General features: G+C 39.7%; 1 protein-coding gene across 1 annotated transcript; it reads left to right on the top strand.

Annotated features, from left to right (window-relative positions):
• Window positions 1-1,527: 1,527 nt before the first annotated feature.
• LOC121329372 (alpha-1,3-galactosyltransferase 2-like) lies at window positions 1,528-15,808 on the top strand. The gene is made up of 5 exons (XM_041274949.1): window positions 1,528-1,954; window positions 10,288-10,368; window positions 12,149-12,244; window positions 12,968-13,105; window positions 14,818-15,808. The coding sequence occupies exons 1-5, from the start codon at window positions 1,938-1,940 to the stop codon at window positions 15,497-15,499; spliced, it is 1,014 nt and encodes a 337-aa protein (XP_041130883.1). The 5' UTR covers window positions 1,528-1,937; the 3' UTR covers window positions 15,500-15,808.
• Window positions 15,809-19,611: the final 3,803 nt, after the last annotated feature.

The raw sequence follows: 19,611 nt of genomic DNA, 5'->3' as shown, positions 1-19,611 counted from the left end.
AAAAATGGAAAACACCTGGGTAAATGAGGGACGCCACGTATAGTGAAAGCATTGGCTTCGACACAAGTGTGGCTCATGCGTTAATTAAGCAAATAACATCCCGGCATGCTTAGGGTCATGTATAAAAATGCTGGACAGGCCTGGTTGCCTATAATTATGGCTAGCATGGCTGCAAGAGGAGACCTCAGTGAAAGACATCAGCATCAGCAGCAGCAAAGGGGCAACAGTGGGCGAAAGCATACTCCAGAATCGTGATATCCATGCATTAATTCTAAAAACTTGACACAATGTTACTTGTCCATTAGAGGAAACTATCCATATAGTTACAAGCAATAATTACAAAAGGAAGCATGTAAAAGACACCTAAGACTCTATTACGCATTACATGGATAGCGTTTAACGTGGGCAGATGTAGCCAAATCTATTGCTATTAACTCCAAATGACACAATGTTACTTGTCCAACAGAGGGAGCTATCCATATAATTTGTGCAAACAGTTGGTAAAACACCTTATGTCAATAGATAAACATACATTTGACAGCGTAAAGCCTTTATTAAGTTCAAGGGAGCTCTGCTGAAAAGGTAACATTGTGTACAATGTATTTTTTAAGACGGTGTCTGGCTGCTGCAACCTTACAGTGACTCGGGAGAGGCGAAGACGAGCGCCGCCCGCTTTCTTTCGCTCTGACCTCGACAGTGAAGCCAACCACACCTGTGTGTTTTTTGTTTTGTTTTGTTTTGTTAAAACCATGCCTGTTGTAGTTATTTTAAGAAGGTTATAACTTCTAATCCATCATAGTAGCATACCAACAGTATCTGTAAGGGAAGGTGAGAAGTATGTTGCCTTGTCCAACATGTCTATAAATTAACCAGTAACCAATGCTTTTCTTTGTTTTTCCAGCCTACGCCTCAGAAGAATGTGGAGCAGCAAAACGCAAATAATAAAAGTAATACAATTTAAACTTAATTATGAAGACAAATTAGCAAACCGATACTATGAAAAAAGAAAAGCACAATATTTTTTTTTTTTAATTAGGCCTATTTAAAATATAGCCTATGTAAATATGTTAATTCAATAATGTTTAGAAATTCACATTGTTAATTGCCAATATTTTATATTATTTTTTATGTTGTATTTTGTTAGGGAAATTAAAAATAAACATTTAATGATTACCAATGTCTGAATTAATTATTTACCTATATATTAATGACAGTCTAAATGCTAAGAAGACTTATTTAGGTTTGATTATTTTTGTTTTGTGCCATGTAATTATTTGTTAATATTATTTGGTAAAAAAAACTGTGATAACATTTTAGCAGCCCCTTATGGTTAAATAAATAAAATAAAAAAATACAGTTTACTATTTCTTACTGCTACATGTCCCATATAAAAAATCCCTCTCGACTATTGAAACGTCCCTGCTACACGCAGCTGACTGACACACGCACACAGCCCACCTCTCTTAAAGGGGAACGCTTTCTTTCTGTTTTCATTGCGGAAGCTGCATTTGCTGACAATGCAGTTACTCTCGTAGCCTACTTTTAATATTTATTTATTTATTTATTTCGCGAGGCGGTTATGTGACGGACGGATATGTGACGTTCCACTTGTTTTTCTTATGGGCGGATACAAGGCAAAACCAAACCCTGACACACCTTCAATCCTCATTATACACTGGCATTGTAAAAAGAAACAGCCCGACTAAACGCTAGAGTATATTTACTATTTCCACTAGCCTCGTTAAACTGGTCAGAATTCGCCTAATCCGAAATTTCCAGGATATACGTTTGATTTCGATTTCTGGCTTTTACCGATCGGGAGAATTTGGTTAGTTTATGTTCTCCCATGCAAGTCTGTTTTATGCCAGTCTTTAAACTGGTATTGGTTTGTCACCGTCGGCTTTGGCAAGAAGGCTCCTCACACAGAAAACAAAACAATGGACTGCATCGTGAGGTGTGTGCTAATTTTGATTAAACTTAGTTCATGTTATTATAAATTATTGTATTGAACGTTTATCACATCGTTTATTATATGCAGATGGCTGTACAGACTGTACATACAGTAGAGACCTGTGTTTCTTCTATGGAACCTGAAATACTGTACAGTATTGTAAATGTATATGGGAAGCAACTACAGGCAGCATGACATAGTTAACGTAACATCACCATGAGCGTCATGCTCCACATTAAGGGGAATTTAAGAATACACGTTAGCTAAGAAGCGCATGCTAAACACACTGCTCCAACTAACTGAACTATTTTAAAAAACACAAATTTAGTCATCACGCAATAGTTTCCGGAGCAGCACAACCAGAGCACTAACACACCTAACTGAGTTGGGTAAAAAGCAGAAAAACTGGGTTAGTAACTCACGGTCGCCCGCGGCGAATTAAATGTGATGAGCACTAGTTGATGTCTTTGTCTCAATATCCTCTGGGCGAGTACTTAAAACACATGCACACATATACGCTCACGTTCAGTCTTGTGTTAAAAAAAAGCAGGCAAGTCAATTTTCTAACGGTGTTGCAGTGGTGATGGTAGAAAACAGTCACTCGGAACTGAAACCTCTCTTCATTTCCACTGCAATGCCAACCCCACTTTTTTACGGCTGCGTAATCTCTGCGCGATGTTTATCGTTTGAATTTACTGAAACATCTTTTGAAGTAAGTGTCAAGTAATTTCACGAAAATGTGGAGATTTATACAGTGATACGAACTTGATTGAAGTTGTCATTACAAAGGTGGTCGGTTGTACTAACGAGGTCAAACAATAGGCCACGTTTTACTAAACGTTTTAAAACGAATAAACAAACAATTACCATAGTGAACATTATTGTGGTATGTTGCTTAAAACATAATAACACAGTATATTCATATAAAGCACCAATCAGGGAAAATAAGGTGCCGCATAGTGCAAATAAATTACCTGTTCAGCTTCACAAGAACTGTTATTGCAGCGTTTAAAAATGTAAATCAATTTATACAAAGTCTCCAAGCTTTCTTGAAAACATCTGCGTTTCCCTCGTTTTTCTTTTGTATTTGTTAGCTCTCATTAGTATCTATAGTAGATGCAGCGTCGGTCAGTTACCGCGGTAAAAAGTTAGCCTGCCTTTTGATATTCGACTCACGCTAACCCGACATGAAAGCACTCAAATCAACTTTAATTTAAAGGAGGCCAAATGTTAATTGTTTCACAGTCTGTTTTACCAGTGAAGCCTAAGAATAATTTGTGAAATACAATAACATATCTCATATACACTCCACCGCCCATTAAAAGTCATCATATCCCCAACCACAGCAGCTATCATGTTCCAAACAAATTTAATTTAAAGAAGACCAGTTGTCAATTGTTTCACAGCTTCTGTTTTACATGTGAATCCTAAGAATAATTTGTGAAAAACATATCGCTTATATGCACCACCATCCCGGCATCAATGAAAAGGGATTTATCTCCCTAACCCCAGTAGCTAGACCACTCAAATCAACTTTAATTTAAAGAAGACAAATTGTGGATTATTTCACACGCTCTCTTTTACACGTGAATGCAAAGGATAATTTGTGAAAAACAACATACCGCATATAAGCACACTTAGCCGACCTACCACGTGCTGTGTAACCCTCATCGCCCCGCACCTGGAAGTCGTTGTTGAAAACCATGCACAGATTAAGTAAAGACTGGGAAAACATTCCCAGTTGGTTTTCTATAAATTGAAGTTGGTTTGAAAATTGCAGTTGTTGTGGTTTGAAATACCAATGTTGGGTTTTATCATAGGTTAGTACAGAACTGTGAAACACTTCACAGTAGGTCTTCTTTAATTTTAAAGTTGTCTTGAGAAAGCTATCCGTTGTGGTTGGGAATAACATAATTTGATTGGGTTACTACCGTATTTCTTGTTTTTTTCACAAGCCATTCTTAGGATTCACATGTAAAACAGAGACTGTGAAAGAATTCACAACTGGTCTTTAAATTAAAGTTAGTTTGGACGCTGTAGCTGCTGTGGTTAGGGAGATGAAGCCATTTTAAGCGTGTCTGGTAGGCTAAGTGAGAGTATATGCGGTCTGTTATTGTTTTTAAAAAAATATTGTCGTGATTCACAGTAAAACAGAAGCAGTGAAACCATTCACAGTTGGTCTTTATATCAAAGTTGTTTTGAAAACGGTAGCTGCTGTGTTTGGGGATATCAAGCCATTTTAATTGGCGCTGGGACGGTGGTGTGTATATGCGATATGTTATTGTATTTCACAAATTACTCTTAGGCTTCACAGGTAAAACACAGACTGAAAACATTCACATTTGTCCTCCTTTAAGTTAAAGTTGGTTCGAGTGCTGGATCTGATGTGGCTAGGGATATAAAGCTTTTTCATTGATGGCAGGACATATATGCGGTATGTTATAATTTTTCACACATTATTTGTAGGATTCACATATGAAAGAGAAACGATTGTGAAACGATTCACAATTGGTATTCTTTACATTAAAGTTGGTTTGGACGATCTAGCTACTGAGATAAATCCCTTTTCATTGATGCCAGGACGGTAGTGCATGTAAGCGATATCTTACTGTTTTTCACAAATTATTATTAGGATTCACGTGTAAAACAAAAACTGACACAATTCACAACAAGTATTCTTTAAATTAAAGTTGTTTGAAAACGCTAGCTGATGTGGTTTGGGATATCAAACCATTTTGCGCATGTCAGGTTAAGTGTGTGCGCATATGCAATATGTTATTGTTTTTCACAAATTATTATTAGGATTCACATGTAAAACAAAGGCTGTGAAACAATTCACAACTGGTCACCTTTAAATTAAAGTTGGTTTGAGCACTAGCTGCTGTGATTGGGGAGATAAAACCATTTTCATTGATGTAGAGGTAGCCGACTATAAAACAAATACCAAATGTCAAGCTATCTTTACCGCGATCCGTCAGTTTTGGCAGATTCTACTGTACTTGCTGAAGCGGTTTACTCCCGCTGGTAATTAAAAAAAAAAAAAATAGCCAGCTAACAATTTCATCCCGAGGGCTACAGTGAAACGTACTGCCATTAAATTGGGACTTTATTGAAGACCGCATGTGTACGTACATTAATTATTGTAGAATGTAATTCATAGCCAGACAGCATTATTGTAAATAGCAGTACATGTAATGTACAATAAAATAAACATTTTACATTTCAATTTCAAACATTTTCAATTTCAGGCTGAGCTTCATGATCGGCAAGGTGACACAGCTGAGAGAATTTTTTCCTCTGTCATCCCGTCTGGTGCTGTCATATCAGTTTCTCAGCACACAGTACAAATTAGTCGTTCAGTAAATCAAATCGCTTGCAAGCACAAAGCGGGCGGCGCTCATTTGCATACAAACTCCAGATTTAGCGGGCCAATTAAATAATTAGCTAAATGGTAAATCCTGTTAAATATTTAAGGTTTAGTTAAATATTTAGCTAAATGTTAAATCTTCTAACTAGATTTATAAATTATATCTGAATGTACACAATACGCTGTCATGTAGCTGCAGTTGACTGGGACAAGTCTGTTTTGGCAAAAACCAAACACAAGGGTGATAATAAACTTTTATTCAGATTAGGACACTAAAGGCAGTGAGTGAGGCAGCAATATATCGCCATGACGAGGCTTTTTACATACCTGCCACAGGTACTAAACTAATTGCATCAGATGCAAAATACCTACAGTGCAACAGTGCATACACAAGCAAATCCAACATGAAAAAGGAAACAGTATTTAACACACTTTTATACAAAACAGTGATCCACAGCTTTTTGTACAATGTAAGGCTTTTGACATGTCTTCACTTTTAAACATGTACAGACAACTCCTTTCTGTAAGCAGTGTCCCTGCACCAGAAACATACCCAACAGAGAAGTGCCTCTAGCACATTATGGAAATGGGTATCCGGTTTCAAAGCCAGTTTCAGGCAAACAAACCTGAACTTTTATACAGCAGCAAGATTTTATTGCCAGACCTAAAACCTAGGTGTATAAATGTGTAGAGCGATGCAACAGATCTGACATTTTCATCCCCTAGCTCCCAGGCTTTTACTGGTCCTGATTTCTTGGAGCTCCAGGTTGTCTTAATTTCTGAGTTCTTAACGTCGCACTGCCTTTCTGTTCCTGTAGTCTGTAATACATAACACACAAGAATCCCTGGTGGACAGTCCGTCCCACCTTTGATTATCAGCTTGGTGTGCTTTCCAAAACAATGTATTGCTGCATCACTCGCTGTCTTTTCTGTGTGTGTGTGTTTTCTATCTATCTATCTATCTATCTATCTATCTATCTATCTATCTATCTATATATATATATATATATATAAGAGGATGAGGAGGCTGTGTGGTCTAGCAGTTAAAGAAACGGGCTTGTAACCAGGAGGTCCCCGGTTAAAATCCTAGCTCAGCCACTGATTTATTGTGTGACCCTGAGCAAATCACCTAACCTCTTTGTGCTCTGTCTTTCCGGTGAGGCATGGTGTAAGTGACTCTGTAGCTGATGCATAGTTCACACATAATAGTCTTGTTTCCTGTAAAGCACTTTGTGATGGTGGGCCACTATGAAAGGCGCTATATAAAGATTATTGTTACCAATGTGCAGCTCCCGAGGAGCTTACAGGCAAGCCTGCAGACGCCCGCCCAGACTATGTGGGTCGCTGGTGCGCAGTGAGCCAAGGACACCCTGGCCGACCAGAGTGTCCTTGGTACTTTTTTACTATTAAAAAAGTGATATATACAGGTCAAAAAATAACAGAATGAGAGCTACATTGCAACATTACAGAGGAAAGCAATAGACTCAATACATGTTCACAAAGCACTAGAGCTCAACAAATAACAACCCTATTCTGTCTTTTTTGAATCTTTGGTTCCTGCCCCTTTTAAAGCAGTTGAATTTTTATATGAAGAGCAGGTTGAAATGCAATATCAGATTTCAGGCAGGTGACACGTAGATCATGCTATTCAATCCAGGTAGAGAAAGTCTTGGAGTTCTTTACTGACTGGGCAAACGAACAGAAACAACTGCCATGCCTTTGTACAGTGTTGTCCACCATGGACATTCTGGTCAGCCCTCTGTTAGTCTGTCAGATCCTTGGTGCTTATTATGACTGCCAGGCAGTTTGTGTATATCTTAGAATACATGTCAGGGTTGGTGTTTGGTAGGAATGGGTCAGTGTAGTGGAATACACGATTATACGAAAATAAAAAAACTATTCAAATAGCATATTACATGTTCAAGTACATGAAAGACTTATATTAGCTACTGGTAGAAGCAAATGGGTGTTTGTTTCTACTAGCTTGACAAGTTTTCAGAATCAGTGTTAAACCCTGCAACTTCATGTGAATGAGACTGGCATATTAAACTTAACGACCCTAATTAATCATGCAATGCTTGTAACAGCAAAGTTCTACAGTAAATGTGTTCTTTTTTAAATTGTTGCCAATTTTGTTGCCTTGTTTTCAGCGAATGTTAACAAATCCCCTGCTTGAGTTCCCCTGTAATGACTGCATACAGCCGCTGCTGCTAGGCAATCATGAAACATCTGCTAACTTTAAACTGGTAAACAAGTGGATATAGCAAGTGGTGAAAAGGAAGCCAGGGTTTAGTAACATTGAAATTAGAAAGCTAATATAGCTTTATGATGACTATAAATACATACTAAATGCTAAGCAGAACAACGCAATGACTAATGAGAAAACAGCTTGGAAGTAGTTTTTTTAATTCTTAGTCCACATCCCCACTAACAGACCACTGGCCCATTAATGTAGTCCACTGTCCCAACTAATTAGCTATAACACAGGATTCAATAGGGAAAGGATCAAGTACTTCCATCTAACTTCTGTCATTGCTCATAAACTTCTACTGTTGGCTTTCTGTGAATGGATGGGGTAATGTCAACATTTGCACTGACCATTAAAAGTACAATCAGGTATGTTCCCTGTTTTTAATTATTTACAGGTTATTGAATAATTATTGAATGTTTGTACACTTCGTGAACCCGGCCGGCTCCTCTGAAGAGTGAATTTAAACTTTAGTGGCTTACACTTTTTGTGCTGTCTGCTGTAGTACACATATGTATTTGCCTTATTCTTTATTTTGGATATTCAAATACACAAAAATGTTGGCCCCAGTGTATTTGAATAGGAACATTTTTGAAATTCCCCTCCCTAGTATTTGGGGAGGTACAATATTCATCATTCCTCTTGTGCAGATTAACCTTTAGCTCCCTGTCACAAAGACTGCCGGAGTGGGTGGTGTCAGACCAGAGCCAGGAAATAATAAACAAAAAGAGAGGTGGAGTTTGGTGGAGCTGAGTGAATGCTTTCGCTCAGCATTTAATAAATAAACAAACAAACAAACAGAAAATAAACGGTGGTAACAATACAAAAACAGGACACGGCACATTCGCCAAAATAAATAGACAAACAAAATGGACTAAACACAACAAACAATGGACCAACAAACAAACACGGTGAGCTTCTATTTTTTAACGATTACTATTATTCTTATTATTTTTACCTCCGTCTCCTATCCCGTTCTCCACTCACCGAACACCCAACCCCGAGTGGGTGAAAACATGCTGCTTTTATGCAGCTGTACCAAGACTAGACTGCTAATCAATCATTCAATTGGAGTCTCGGTACACCTGCACGTGAATTAATAAAGTGCAATTCCCTGTGCTCACATACTTTTTACTTGCACGTGAAGTGCTGTGCAATCCTCGTGCCTAAATACAAATATACATTTTAAACACTCGTGTTACACAGACCCGTTTATATCCCGTGTACCAATGACTATACACCAACATTAACACACCACACGCAACATATAACAGAAAATACTCACAGGGGCGGGCACTTCGTCACACTCCCATTTTCTTCCTTCTTGCTGGGTGCAACTTTATAGAGCACCGGCAGCTGCCAGCTCCCTGTATTTTATTTGGGGATCTTTAGAGGAAAAAAAAAATAGCTAACAAATTATCAAGAGATAAGCAAAAGGGGCCCTGAAGCAAGTTAAAGGCATGTATTGTTCTGCATCGCAACTATCGCAAGAGGCAACAGACATATTGTGTGCTACCTTGTTGCTACCTCGAGCACCAACTACTATCCATATCACTCTGTTAGTGAAACTATTGTACCACGCATGGGGTTCAACATGTATGGGTGTACTTGTTAAGGGTTCATTCAAACTTTACGAATCAGTAGTAGAATGAGAGATAGATGGAAGATGCAGTGAGAAAATATTCTCAAATCAATTTTTTTCAGTGTTAAAGAGGTTGTGTTCTGTCTTGGTTTCGATCCTATCTCTCGAGCAGGGTGCAATTTGTTAAAATAGAGGAGACCTCTTTTTTGTCGAAGGTTACATGCAGGGTCTCACAGGGCTCAATTCTTGGCCCAACCCCGTTTTATTTGTATATGCTGCCTCTGGGCAATATCCTGCCTAGCTATGGGGTTCTTTGTCATTGTTACGCTGCTGATACACAGCTATATTTATCCATAAAACACGGTGACACCTCGGCTGGAAATATTTTGAGCACCTGTCTTGTTGGCATAAAAAAAATGGATGCTTCAAAACTTTTTAATGCCGAACTCAGATAAAACAGAATCTCAGAAGCAACAAAGTAACATGTCTGAGTTATTCCTTGGTGGATTCTCTTATGAACTTGCAGACAACGTGAGAAATTTGTTTGTGATCTTCGACGTCTTTAGTCTGAAGTCTTTCTTTTGAAACACACATCAGGAATATTACTAAAATGTCTTTTTATCATCTAAGAAATATTGCCAAATTGAGAAGTATTCTTGCATGCTTTTGTATCTTCTAGAAATGATTATTGTAATGCCCGATTCTCTGGTACTCCATAGCCATGTTATATCTCAACTACAACTTATACAAAATGCTGCAGCTAGAATTTTAACCGGGACTGAGAGACGAGATCACATTACTCCGGTGCTAGCATCTCTGCACTGGCTTCCGGTCCAATTTCAGGATAGATTTTAAGGTGTTGCTTTAACTTAAAAGGGAAGCACCAAGTGCCACTTCTTTTAAAACAAGATTAAAAACTCACTTTTATAATGCAGCATTTTTATGTTAAAAAGATGTTCCTTTTATTCTCTGCCTTGTTTTACTATTCTGTGTTTCTTTTGTTTTTATTGCTTTTGTTGCATGTGAATCACTTTGCAGCCATTTTAATTGTTAAAAATAAAGATTATTATTATTATTATTATTATTATTATTATTATTATTATTATTATTAAAACATGTCTATTTTTTATTTTATTTAGGTTGTTCAGGAAAAGGAAAAAAGTGCTCCTTTTTCCCCCAGTGCTTTTCTTGGTGGCTTTGTATGGACCCTTATCTGTCAGGTGAGTCGGTAGCCTCTCCCTTTGTTGCAGTGGAGTACTCTGTGACAGTATGTGACAAAGTGCCCACCCCTGTGTATATTATCTGTTATATGTTGAGTGTGGTGTGTTAAATGTTGGTGTATAGACATTTGTACACGGGATATAAACGGGTCTGTGTTTCACATGTGTTTAGAAATGTATGTTTGTATTTAGGCATGGGATTGTACATCACTTCACGTGCATTTAAAGTAGTTAATATGTGAGCACGAGGTTGCACATAATTAATTCACGTGCTGGGATTCAAGTGAATGATTCATTAGTAATTGAATCTCAGCACAACAGTATATATAGATGCACGTTTTATTCACTCGGGGTTGGGTGTTCGGTGAGTGGAGAACGGGAGAGAGAGGAGGAGAAATCGTTTACAACAATTGCTATTGCATGTTGGTGGGACCAGCACGATACTTGTATATTCAAAACTCACCGTGTTTGTCAGTGTGTCTGTCGGTGCACCGTTTTGTTAAGTGTAGTTCGTTTTGTTTATGTCTTTTATTTTGTCATAGAGTGCCGTGTCCTGTTTCTGTTTGTTCAACACTTTTATTTTGCAATAAACCGGCACAAGCAGGCGCCATCATTGTTTCATTTCATCCGTCCTGTCTGTTGTGTTTATCATTTCCTGGTTCTGACGTCGCCCACTTCGGCCTTCTTTGTGACACACTGTGATTATAATGATCAGTACTCTGTGACACAGTGATTGTAACAATCAGTACTCTGTGACACAGTGATTGTAATGATCAGTACTCTGTGACACAGTGATTAAAATGATTGGTACTCTGTGACAGAGTGATTACAATGATCAGTACTCTGTGACACAGTGATCATAATGATCAGTACTCTGACACAGTGATTATAATGATTGGTACTCTGTGACACAGTGATTATAATGATTGGTACTCTGTGACACAGTGATTATAATGATCAGTACTCTGTCAGTGCCCAGGTGAGCTTGTTCCAGTCTACTGCACATTCCAGTACATTCAGACCTACTCTCTTGTAATCATTTCAGCCTTGGTAGTGCAAATCCGGTTTAGTTAAATAACAGAGCCATTCCTTAAGACGAGCTGTTTTAATTCAGAAAAAAACAATACAAATTCAAATCAATAAAACATTTAGCTTGAAGTCTTTTTCAGCGCCTTCAAATGTTGGAATGGTTTGAGATTCACTATGTACTATTTTGGATGCTAATTATCTGCAAATGGGATGTAAACATAAGCAAGCATGGAAAAGAGAAGAAACTAAATACAAGTATGAGTAAGTGAAAATAATAACATAAAGGCGTGAGAATTAGAAAAGTTGTAAAGAACTAAATACTGTAATGAATGATCATGCAGAATGGGAGGCTTTCTGCAGTACGTCATTATGGTTACTTGAGCGGTTTCAAGTTTCTCATTCCTGCTGTCAAGTTAACCCTCTTTTCAGCTGTCAAATCTAAAAAAAACATCTGTTTTGCACAGGTACGGACAGGCTTTCTAAATTGGTTGTAGGTTTAACACAATAGTGTTTTTGACAAAGGGAATGGTACCTGCATTTTAAACCTCCTAATCTCCCCAAGCCCTGGGGAAAGCTTTGTGGCACAAGTAGAAATGTGTATTCCATATGGCAAGAACACACTGGAGGCACTGCAGCCGCTACAGAGGTGGAACTGTGATAGGAATTCTGAACTCATTCACTCAGGGGTCCTGTTAAGGGGTCTTCCAGGCTCACCTGTTAATGCTGGTTCTCTGTCTATCTCTGTTTGCAGGTATATTGAGGGCCTGATTCCCATGGAAAAGTGCCATTTACCTCCTGGCTCTCGGCTCAGGCCTGGGAACCATGTGGACAACTCCCTTGATCTTTGGTATGTAGAAATGTTTTTCAGCCCTATCTGTGTCAAACAAGATGTAATGTTTCTTTGTAATGTTTACATTTATTATCTGTTGTCAGCCCCACTGCTGCCACTTCTTCAACACCTGATTAACCCCTAAAGAACCCTCAGCTGTAGATTATTACAGATTAGATGATGGGGATCATGAGACTTTGTGGGTCAGCATTGCTTTTGCTCAATTTGCTGTATGTAGTTCCCCATTTATGTTTACTATCTTAGCCAATAAGAGTGCTGGATGGCTCTCAATTGAGACTCTTAAACCTTTAGAGACACTGACTTGATATTTCCTATGCACTGAATCCTACCCTGGCAAAACTGAGGAGCAGCCTTCACTGTGAACTGTCGCTTTTTGGTTTCTGAATGATAGACATAACACTTGGAGGTATTGGCTATTCTGCATCCCAGCTGTGTTCTGTGATTTTCTAGATCAAAGATATCCCACAAGAAAGATTAACCATTGTGTAAGAGTAATTTTACAATGCTGCCGCCTCCACAGTGCCAAAGCCTGATATCTCCAAGACCGTTTGAGGTACTGGCTTCATGTTAGCAGGGCTATGTAAACACTGCTTGAAATGTGTTGGCCTAATATGGCTGTCGTATATTTAATAAAAGACACATGCACTTTACGCTCCACGCTCCCAGACATTTCTTGAAGCAAACTGATTTGAAACCTTTAATCCCCTCCGGCACTCCCAGGTCCAGGACTGACGTGCAGACGTGCACTTACTGGGGAGCGCCAGTCATGTGGGACGGAATGTTCAACCCACAGCACTGTGATGAAGTGTATAGGAGGCAGAACATCACTGTTGCTCTCACAGTGTTCGCTGTTGGACGGTAAGACTTGCTCAGATACATACTTGTGTAAATCAGTTGGCTATTTATTTGCAAAGGGATTAACAAACTGCTAAGTTATTTAATTGAGTATTTGCAACATCAACCTTTAGTTTTGTTTTTAGAAAGAACTGAGTGATCAGCATTTCCGATCTGTCCAAGCTGGTACTGTTTGTCAGAAACGGTGACATTGGTTCAAACTTCTTTTCAAATTCCTCAGGAGGCTAATGAAGCTTCTTTGAAAATGGCTGCCATGGATGATTTGAGATCAGGCAGTAACGTTTCGTTTTCTCTTTTCTTGGCAATAAATCACGTTGTTGTTTGTGTTCTCGGGTAGTCACATCTTTTGTTGGCAATTTTAATACACCTATCACTATACCTGGGTTTCTGCATTTTCGGTTGATTCAAAGTTTTACCAAAAAATTACAGGATTTTTTTTTTTTTTTTTTTAAACTGGAAGTCGGTTTTTACTGATTTATACCTGATTTTTGTCTATTCATTATTTTCCCAGAACTAATTTCTAGGAAATGCACACTATTTTAATTAAAATGCTGTTTCATTTTCACTCTAACATTGTAATAAGCAGCCCTACACTGTATCCTAGGATACAGCAGACGTTTAGACGTCAGAGGATCAAATAACGTTCAAATGTGTTTCTCTGTCACACTTCACCTGATTATGTTGGCCAATCAAACTTTGATTATTGTGGCAATTGCTGGGTGTAGTAACTACTGGTTTGATCAAAAACTAAATTGAAATACTTACATGAAAATATAACATTTTTAGTGGATGAGGAATGGAGAGAAAATGTAGCTCAGTTTATGAATATTCAAAAGAAAATGAATGTTTCAAAGTACACAAAAAGCAAAAACAGAAAGTTATTCTGATGTGGCAGAGGATGCATAGCCTTGCAATACTGTTGCATTGAGGTCCATGTTCACGCTGACAATAAAAGAACATACAGAAAAATAAGCGACACATTAAACTAAAACAAGAAAGTGAACTGAGAGAATTCATGCGGCTTTTACATGCGTTTTAATAAAAGAGAGCGCGCAGAATGACTGTGTAAATGAGTTTGTCAGAGCACTGTACTTGCACAGATTCTGCTTCATCGTACATGCCAGGGATTTTAAACTTAATCAGAAATCATATTCCACATGTAAAGCATGTATACCGAGATTTTTTTCCCCACTGATGTTTCAGATAAAATTTATCGATTTTATTCCTATTTAATACATTTATATGTAAAATAAACTCAGAAATTCACAGATTTTTTTTTAAAAGATAAAAACCGAAAATGCGGAACACTAACTATACTGCACTCGAATTTAAGACGCAGGCTATTTTTGAGGAGCAAAAAATTGTTTAAAAAAAGTGTGTCTTAAATCCAAAGGAATACAGTAGTTTTTCAGTGCTGATGCTGTCAGTCTGCTATGAAATACAAACACAAGCTTTCAACACTTCAAAAGTTTCTTCTTCAAGTGTAAATGGAAATTTAAAGAAACAGGTGTTTTTACATTTGTGTTTCAGTACTTTGTCAGATATTCGAAAAGTACACATTATTGCATTGCTCTGTAAACTGAATGGAGCACTGAAAAGTAAGATAAGCTTATCAGGAAGAATAATTTAGACAGTTTTCATGAAATCAGAAATGAGAAAGTTAACGCACACTGACGTTGCTGAATGCTGCTACTTTTCTCTCCATTGACCTGCAGGTACCTGGACATCTACCTTGAGAAGTTCCTCTCCTCAGCTGAGCAGCACTTTATGGTGGGTCAAAGGGTCATCTACTACGTGTTCACAGATGACCCTGACAGGGTTCCGCAGGTCAGACTGTCGGCCGGCCGGAGTGTGACAGTCATCGAGGTCCTCCGGCACAGCCGCTGGCAGGACATTTCCATGCTGCGCATGAAGACCATCGCAGACAACATCGACTCCCTCATCCGCCACCAGGCCCAGTACGTGTTCTGCCTGGACGTGGACCAGGAGTTTGTGGGCCGCTTTGGCACAGAGGCTCTGGGTGATTTGGTCGCTCTGTTGCACTCCTACTATTACCACAGGCCCAAGTTCTTCTACACGTTGGACCATAACCCCAAGTCCGCGGCTTACGTAAAGCAAGGAGACATGTATTATCACGCGGCCGTCTTTGGGGGCACGTGGCAGCAGGTGAAGACCCTGACGCAGAACTGCTACCGGGCCATCATGCAGGACAAGAACAACCAGGTGGAGGCGCTGTGGCATGACGAGAGCCATCTCAACAAGTACTTCTGGCTCCACAAGCCCACCAAGGTCCTCTCCCCCGAGTACTGCTGGGCCTCCGCCATCGGCTACCGGAGCGACATCCACGTGGTGCGCCTGGTTTGGGCTGAGAAGCAGTACAGCTTTGTTAGGCAGTAGCTACGGAGTGAGACTGAGAAGGCTGGACCTTGTTCTGTCCACTGGAGTTGGGGATGACCTGGGAACTACTGTAGTGGCACTGGATTATACAACTCAGGGACTGAAAGCAGAGTTGGATGTTATGATGTTTGTCATTGTATGTATTTAGTTTATTTTGGTATTTCTTAATTCAGCCCTGTTGAGTGTTTTATATGGATAATTTTCAGAGTTCTTGATGAAGAGATTCCGTTATTTGATCACTCAGATCAGTGTTGAAACGATTTAGTTCATACTTTGGACAGGAAATAAAGATGAATTGTTCTAATTTTATGAATATGGAAATGGTGCTTAAGTTCCTATAACTACAAGAAGGTCACGGTGGATACTGACAACTGATTATCTTACTTTAGCCAGAGATTAGAGAAGTCAATTTCCAGAGCAGACATGTGTATCTTTATATAAGCTAGTCAGCTAGGTTCATTACATACTAATGTATGTCAATGTAAAAAAATAAGCTTGACATGCAGACAGACAAACTCCGTATACCCTGAGATTATGTCACAATATATAACTGGTGAGAAAGAAGGTCCTTAGCACATTTCGTGACAGTTGGACAAGCGGTTCACTCGATATAAGAAAAACCCCAAACTGTGACATATTGTACAGACAGACAGTACGCCTGCAACATAGATCAACATCCATCAGAGAGATCAGGACCATCCCCTTGGAAACAGTGTGGAAACTATAGGACCCTTTAATATCCAAGTGGAAGAGCCAGGCCACACTGGAAAGTGCTAATTCAGAGGCTCCCTCTTCCACGCTGATGAAGGATCAGTGCCTCATAGACCAGGCAGGCAAGCCACAGAGAGTGCTAAAGGAGTTCTGGTATGTGGTTCTTGTCAGGCAGATTGTCAGAGATCTTGGACTTTCGAATGGGTATGTGCAGAACATTATTGTGACGTATTATCAGGAAAGTCTGCTGCTGCACAACGTCGTCCTGGCCGCCCATCGACCGCCCCAAACCGTGCACATCGAGCACTTGCTCGCCAGGTCCATTCCAACCCACGATAAAAAGCCTTTGACAAAGTGTCACATGAAAGGCGAATTCTCAAGCTGCAATCCATGGGAATACAAGATAGTACATGCAAGTGGATACAGAACTGGTTAAAACAGGAAGCAGAGAGATGAAACCTCATGTTTCATGACCTAGATCAGGATAATTAGCAAACTTGTCTATTTTGAAGATGACTCAACGCTTGGGGGATTATTATTAATAACAGAACATACATTTAGAAAATTACATTAAAATTAGCTCTCTGGGGTCCCCAAGTGGCTCTTCCAGTTGAAGCGCTGCTGCTGGGGTGGTGCCGGCTCGCATCCAGGCTGTGCAAAGAGGCCGAGCTTTGCTGGGAATTCCTAAGGGGTTGTCACATTGACTGTGACGCTCCGGGGGGTGGGGGATGGGAAGCCGGCAAGGACTGTTTTTCCTCATCACACAACAGCGAACCTACTGGCCAGACACAGAGCACATTCAGAGTGGATAAGAGGCAGGGCTGATCTCTGTTCTCCAGGATCGGTAGCCCGCCTACTTCTGCTCTGGACTGTTGGGCATAAAAGCGAATGTGGCATTAAGCTTGTGAGATTGGAGGACGCTCATACGCCCTCAGAACGTCTGTGCTGTGTGGGGACCTGCTGCGGTGAGGAGAAAAAACATAATTGGACATTTCAAATTGGGGAAAAATAAATAAAAATAATAATTGGTATATATATTCGGATGAGCTTAACATGCAGCCTACAGCACTCAGTATTCCCAGGTGGTCTCCCATCCAAGTACTAACCAAGCCCAACATTGTTTTGCTTAAGCATTGCATGGTAAGTTCGATTTGAAGAGCTTTTTGCCGTCAGAGACGTTGCCCAGGGGTCACTACAAGGAAGTAGCTCTTCTTGACCCCCATAATAATTGGTCACTAAAAACAAAAAAAATAATAATACTTAGCTCTCTAACTTTTAACTTTTTTATTTTTTCTCTTTGCTGTATTATTATGTTCTACTGTCTTCTCTTATTTCTCTGTATCGCCTGAAACACACATCTGTTTTGTTTTTCTCTGCCTTTACTACCTTTCAATCCCAACTGTCCATTGATTGAAATCCTGAACTGACGTAAAACTGTCATTTGCATCATTAACATATAGGTTTATCATTTAAATACTGAATAGTGACTTTGCCACCTTTCTGTAAATTGCACCCATTCCACCTTCACAAAACTTTCATTTGTAGAAAATGTTTCATTTTATGATGGAAACGTTCTGGATAAGAGTCGGGTTAAAACAAATGATATTCAGGGCTTGTCCAATTCTGCTCACCACAACACCAATGGGACACTGGAGTTATGGAGAGGACTGAGCTACAAAGAGTGGCTGATAGAAGAGAACCCCATTTAGAATGGAACAAAGAAGAACCAGGGGTAATATGATTGAAGTCTTTAAAATGATATACTTAATCCAAACTATTACTAGGGCAGTACAGAAACCAGAAACACAGGACACAGGTGGAAATTAAGTGGAGCTAGGCTTAGGAAAGAAAGAAGGAGACACTTCTTCACACAAAGACTGGTGAGGGTGTGGAATGGGCTACTTAGTCATGTTGTTGAGGCAGAATCACTGGGATCCTTTAAGAACCCACTTTATAAAGTTCTGAGATCAATCAGCTGCTAGGAACCAGGCAGGCTTCTTAAACATTCTTATGTATCCTTATGGCTTAGTTCGGGGGACTCCGTAAAAGGCACTCACCTGCTTTCATCTCTCTTTCCCATCAGTTATCCCGAAACCACTCCGTCCTGTCCTTTCTGATCATATTCGGCTGGGGGAAGGGAAGCGGCCGCATTTTCGATGTACTCCCTTTCGTGCAGGTGATGACTCAGCAGCTGCCCCCCCAGGGTTTCTGGTTTCTCTTGCCGGTTTCTGGGCGGGGTTTGCGCAGCGCCGGGGAGCCCCTCTGGCTGTACCATCGGTCAATCTCTCTATCTTCCCTATTTAAACTGTGCACTATTTCCTGCTATTGTCTTTCGTTCTGTGTTGGTCCTCCTCCTCCTCCTCCTCTTTTCTTCCTTAACCGCATTGTCCGCACAGGGCTCCCTCTGGGGGGGGGGGGGGGGGGAGTGAGTCTCACTACCCAGGCCAGGCCTGGCTTCACCGCCCAGGTTCCTTGTAGGTCAGCGGGAACCCCCGGCCGCACCTGTTCTTCGCAGCTTGTTCGCTTTGGCCTCAATTTGACAAATGATTTTTTGAATCAAAAATACTTTATATGTGTAAAAGAAAATAATGTTAATACAATCATATGAACATTAGATACAAGCAAGCAAAGACGCGCAGGTCACAGCATGCCCTAATGTATACATTTGCATCATAACACAGATGTCCGTGGAGTCAAAGCAAAGAATTGACCGACGATTCAAACAAAAACATTACATTAAATACTATGAATATATTAACATTTCCACCCCATTGCTTGCACTCTTCCAAGCAGTATGGCGCCACCCTGCTATCACACACCTTCAACACACCTCCTGGTAAGGGGGGAAACTCGCCCAAGTCTATAACATTCTATAGTGCATCACATTTAAACATTTTACAGACTGTCTTAACCTAATCTGTTAGAAAATGTTTCAAACTAGTCCTTTGTTTATTGTGTTCTGTTTTCACACTGTGTCTCCACTCCTCCACACATCTTGATTAGACACTTGCTAACTTTGGCTCTCTGCCCAGACACCAAGTAACGAGAGACTACAAATATCTTGCTTAGCTAGTCACATGTGCTTTAAGCTGTGTCAAAATATGAAACTGAAACAACTCATACACATATGAAAACTTTAACGTAGAAGTAAAGAAACTTACAATCAAATACATAATTAATACTTTATGCAGAATGTTGCCATCTACACATCCATAAACACTAGTTTCAGTTACTTTAGACTGTTCTGTGTTCATGCCAAAATACAGAATGTTTGGTTTTGGAGCATAGCAGGAATGACTGGTATTGTACAAACGTTCACAAACAGTGTGCTGTTGCTCAACCTCTCACGTCCATTTCCAGTAAAATCAGAGTCACTCATTTAAAGTAACTGTTTACTCTGC

This window comes from Polyodon spathula, chromosome 16 (genome assembly GCF_017654505.1).
Source record: "Polyodon spathula isolate WHYD16114869_AA chromosome 16, ASM1765450v1, whole genome shotgun sequence".
In the NCBI taxonomy this organism is placed as follows: domain Eukaryota; kingdom Metazoa; phylum Chordata; class Actinopteri; order Acipenseriformes; family Polyodontidae; genus Polyodon; species Polyodon spathula.
Note: the sequence above shows the minus strand (reverse complement) of the source record. Positions and strands in the feature narration are given on the sequence as shown.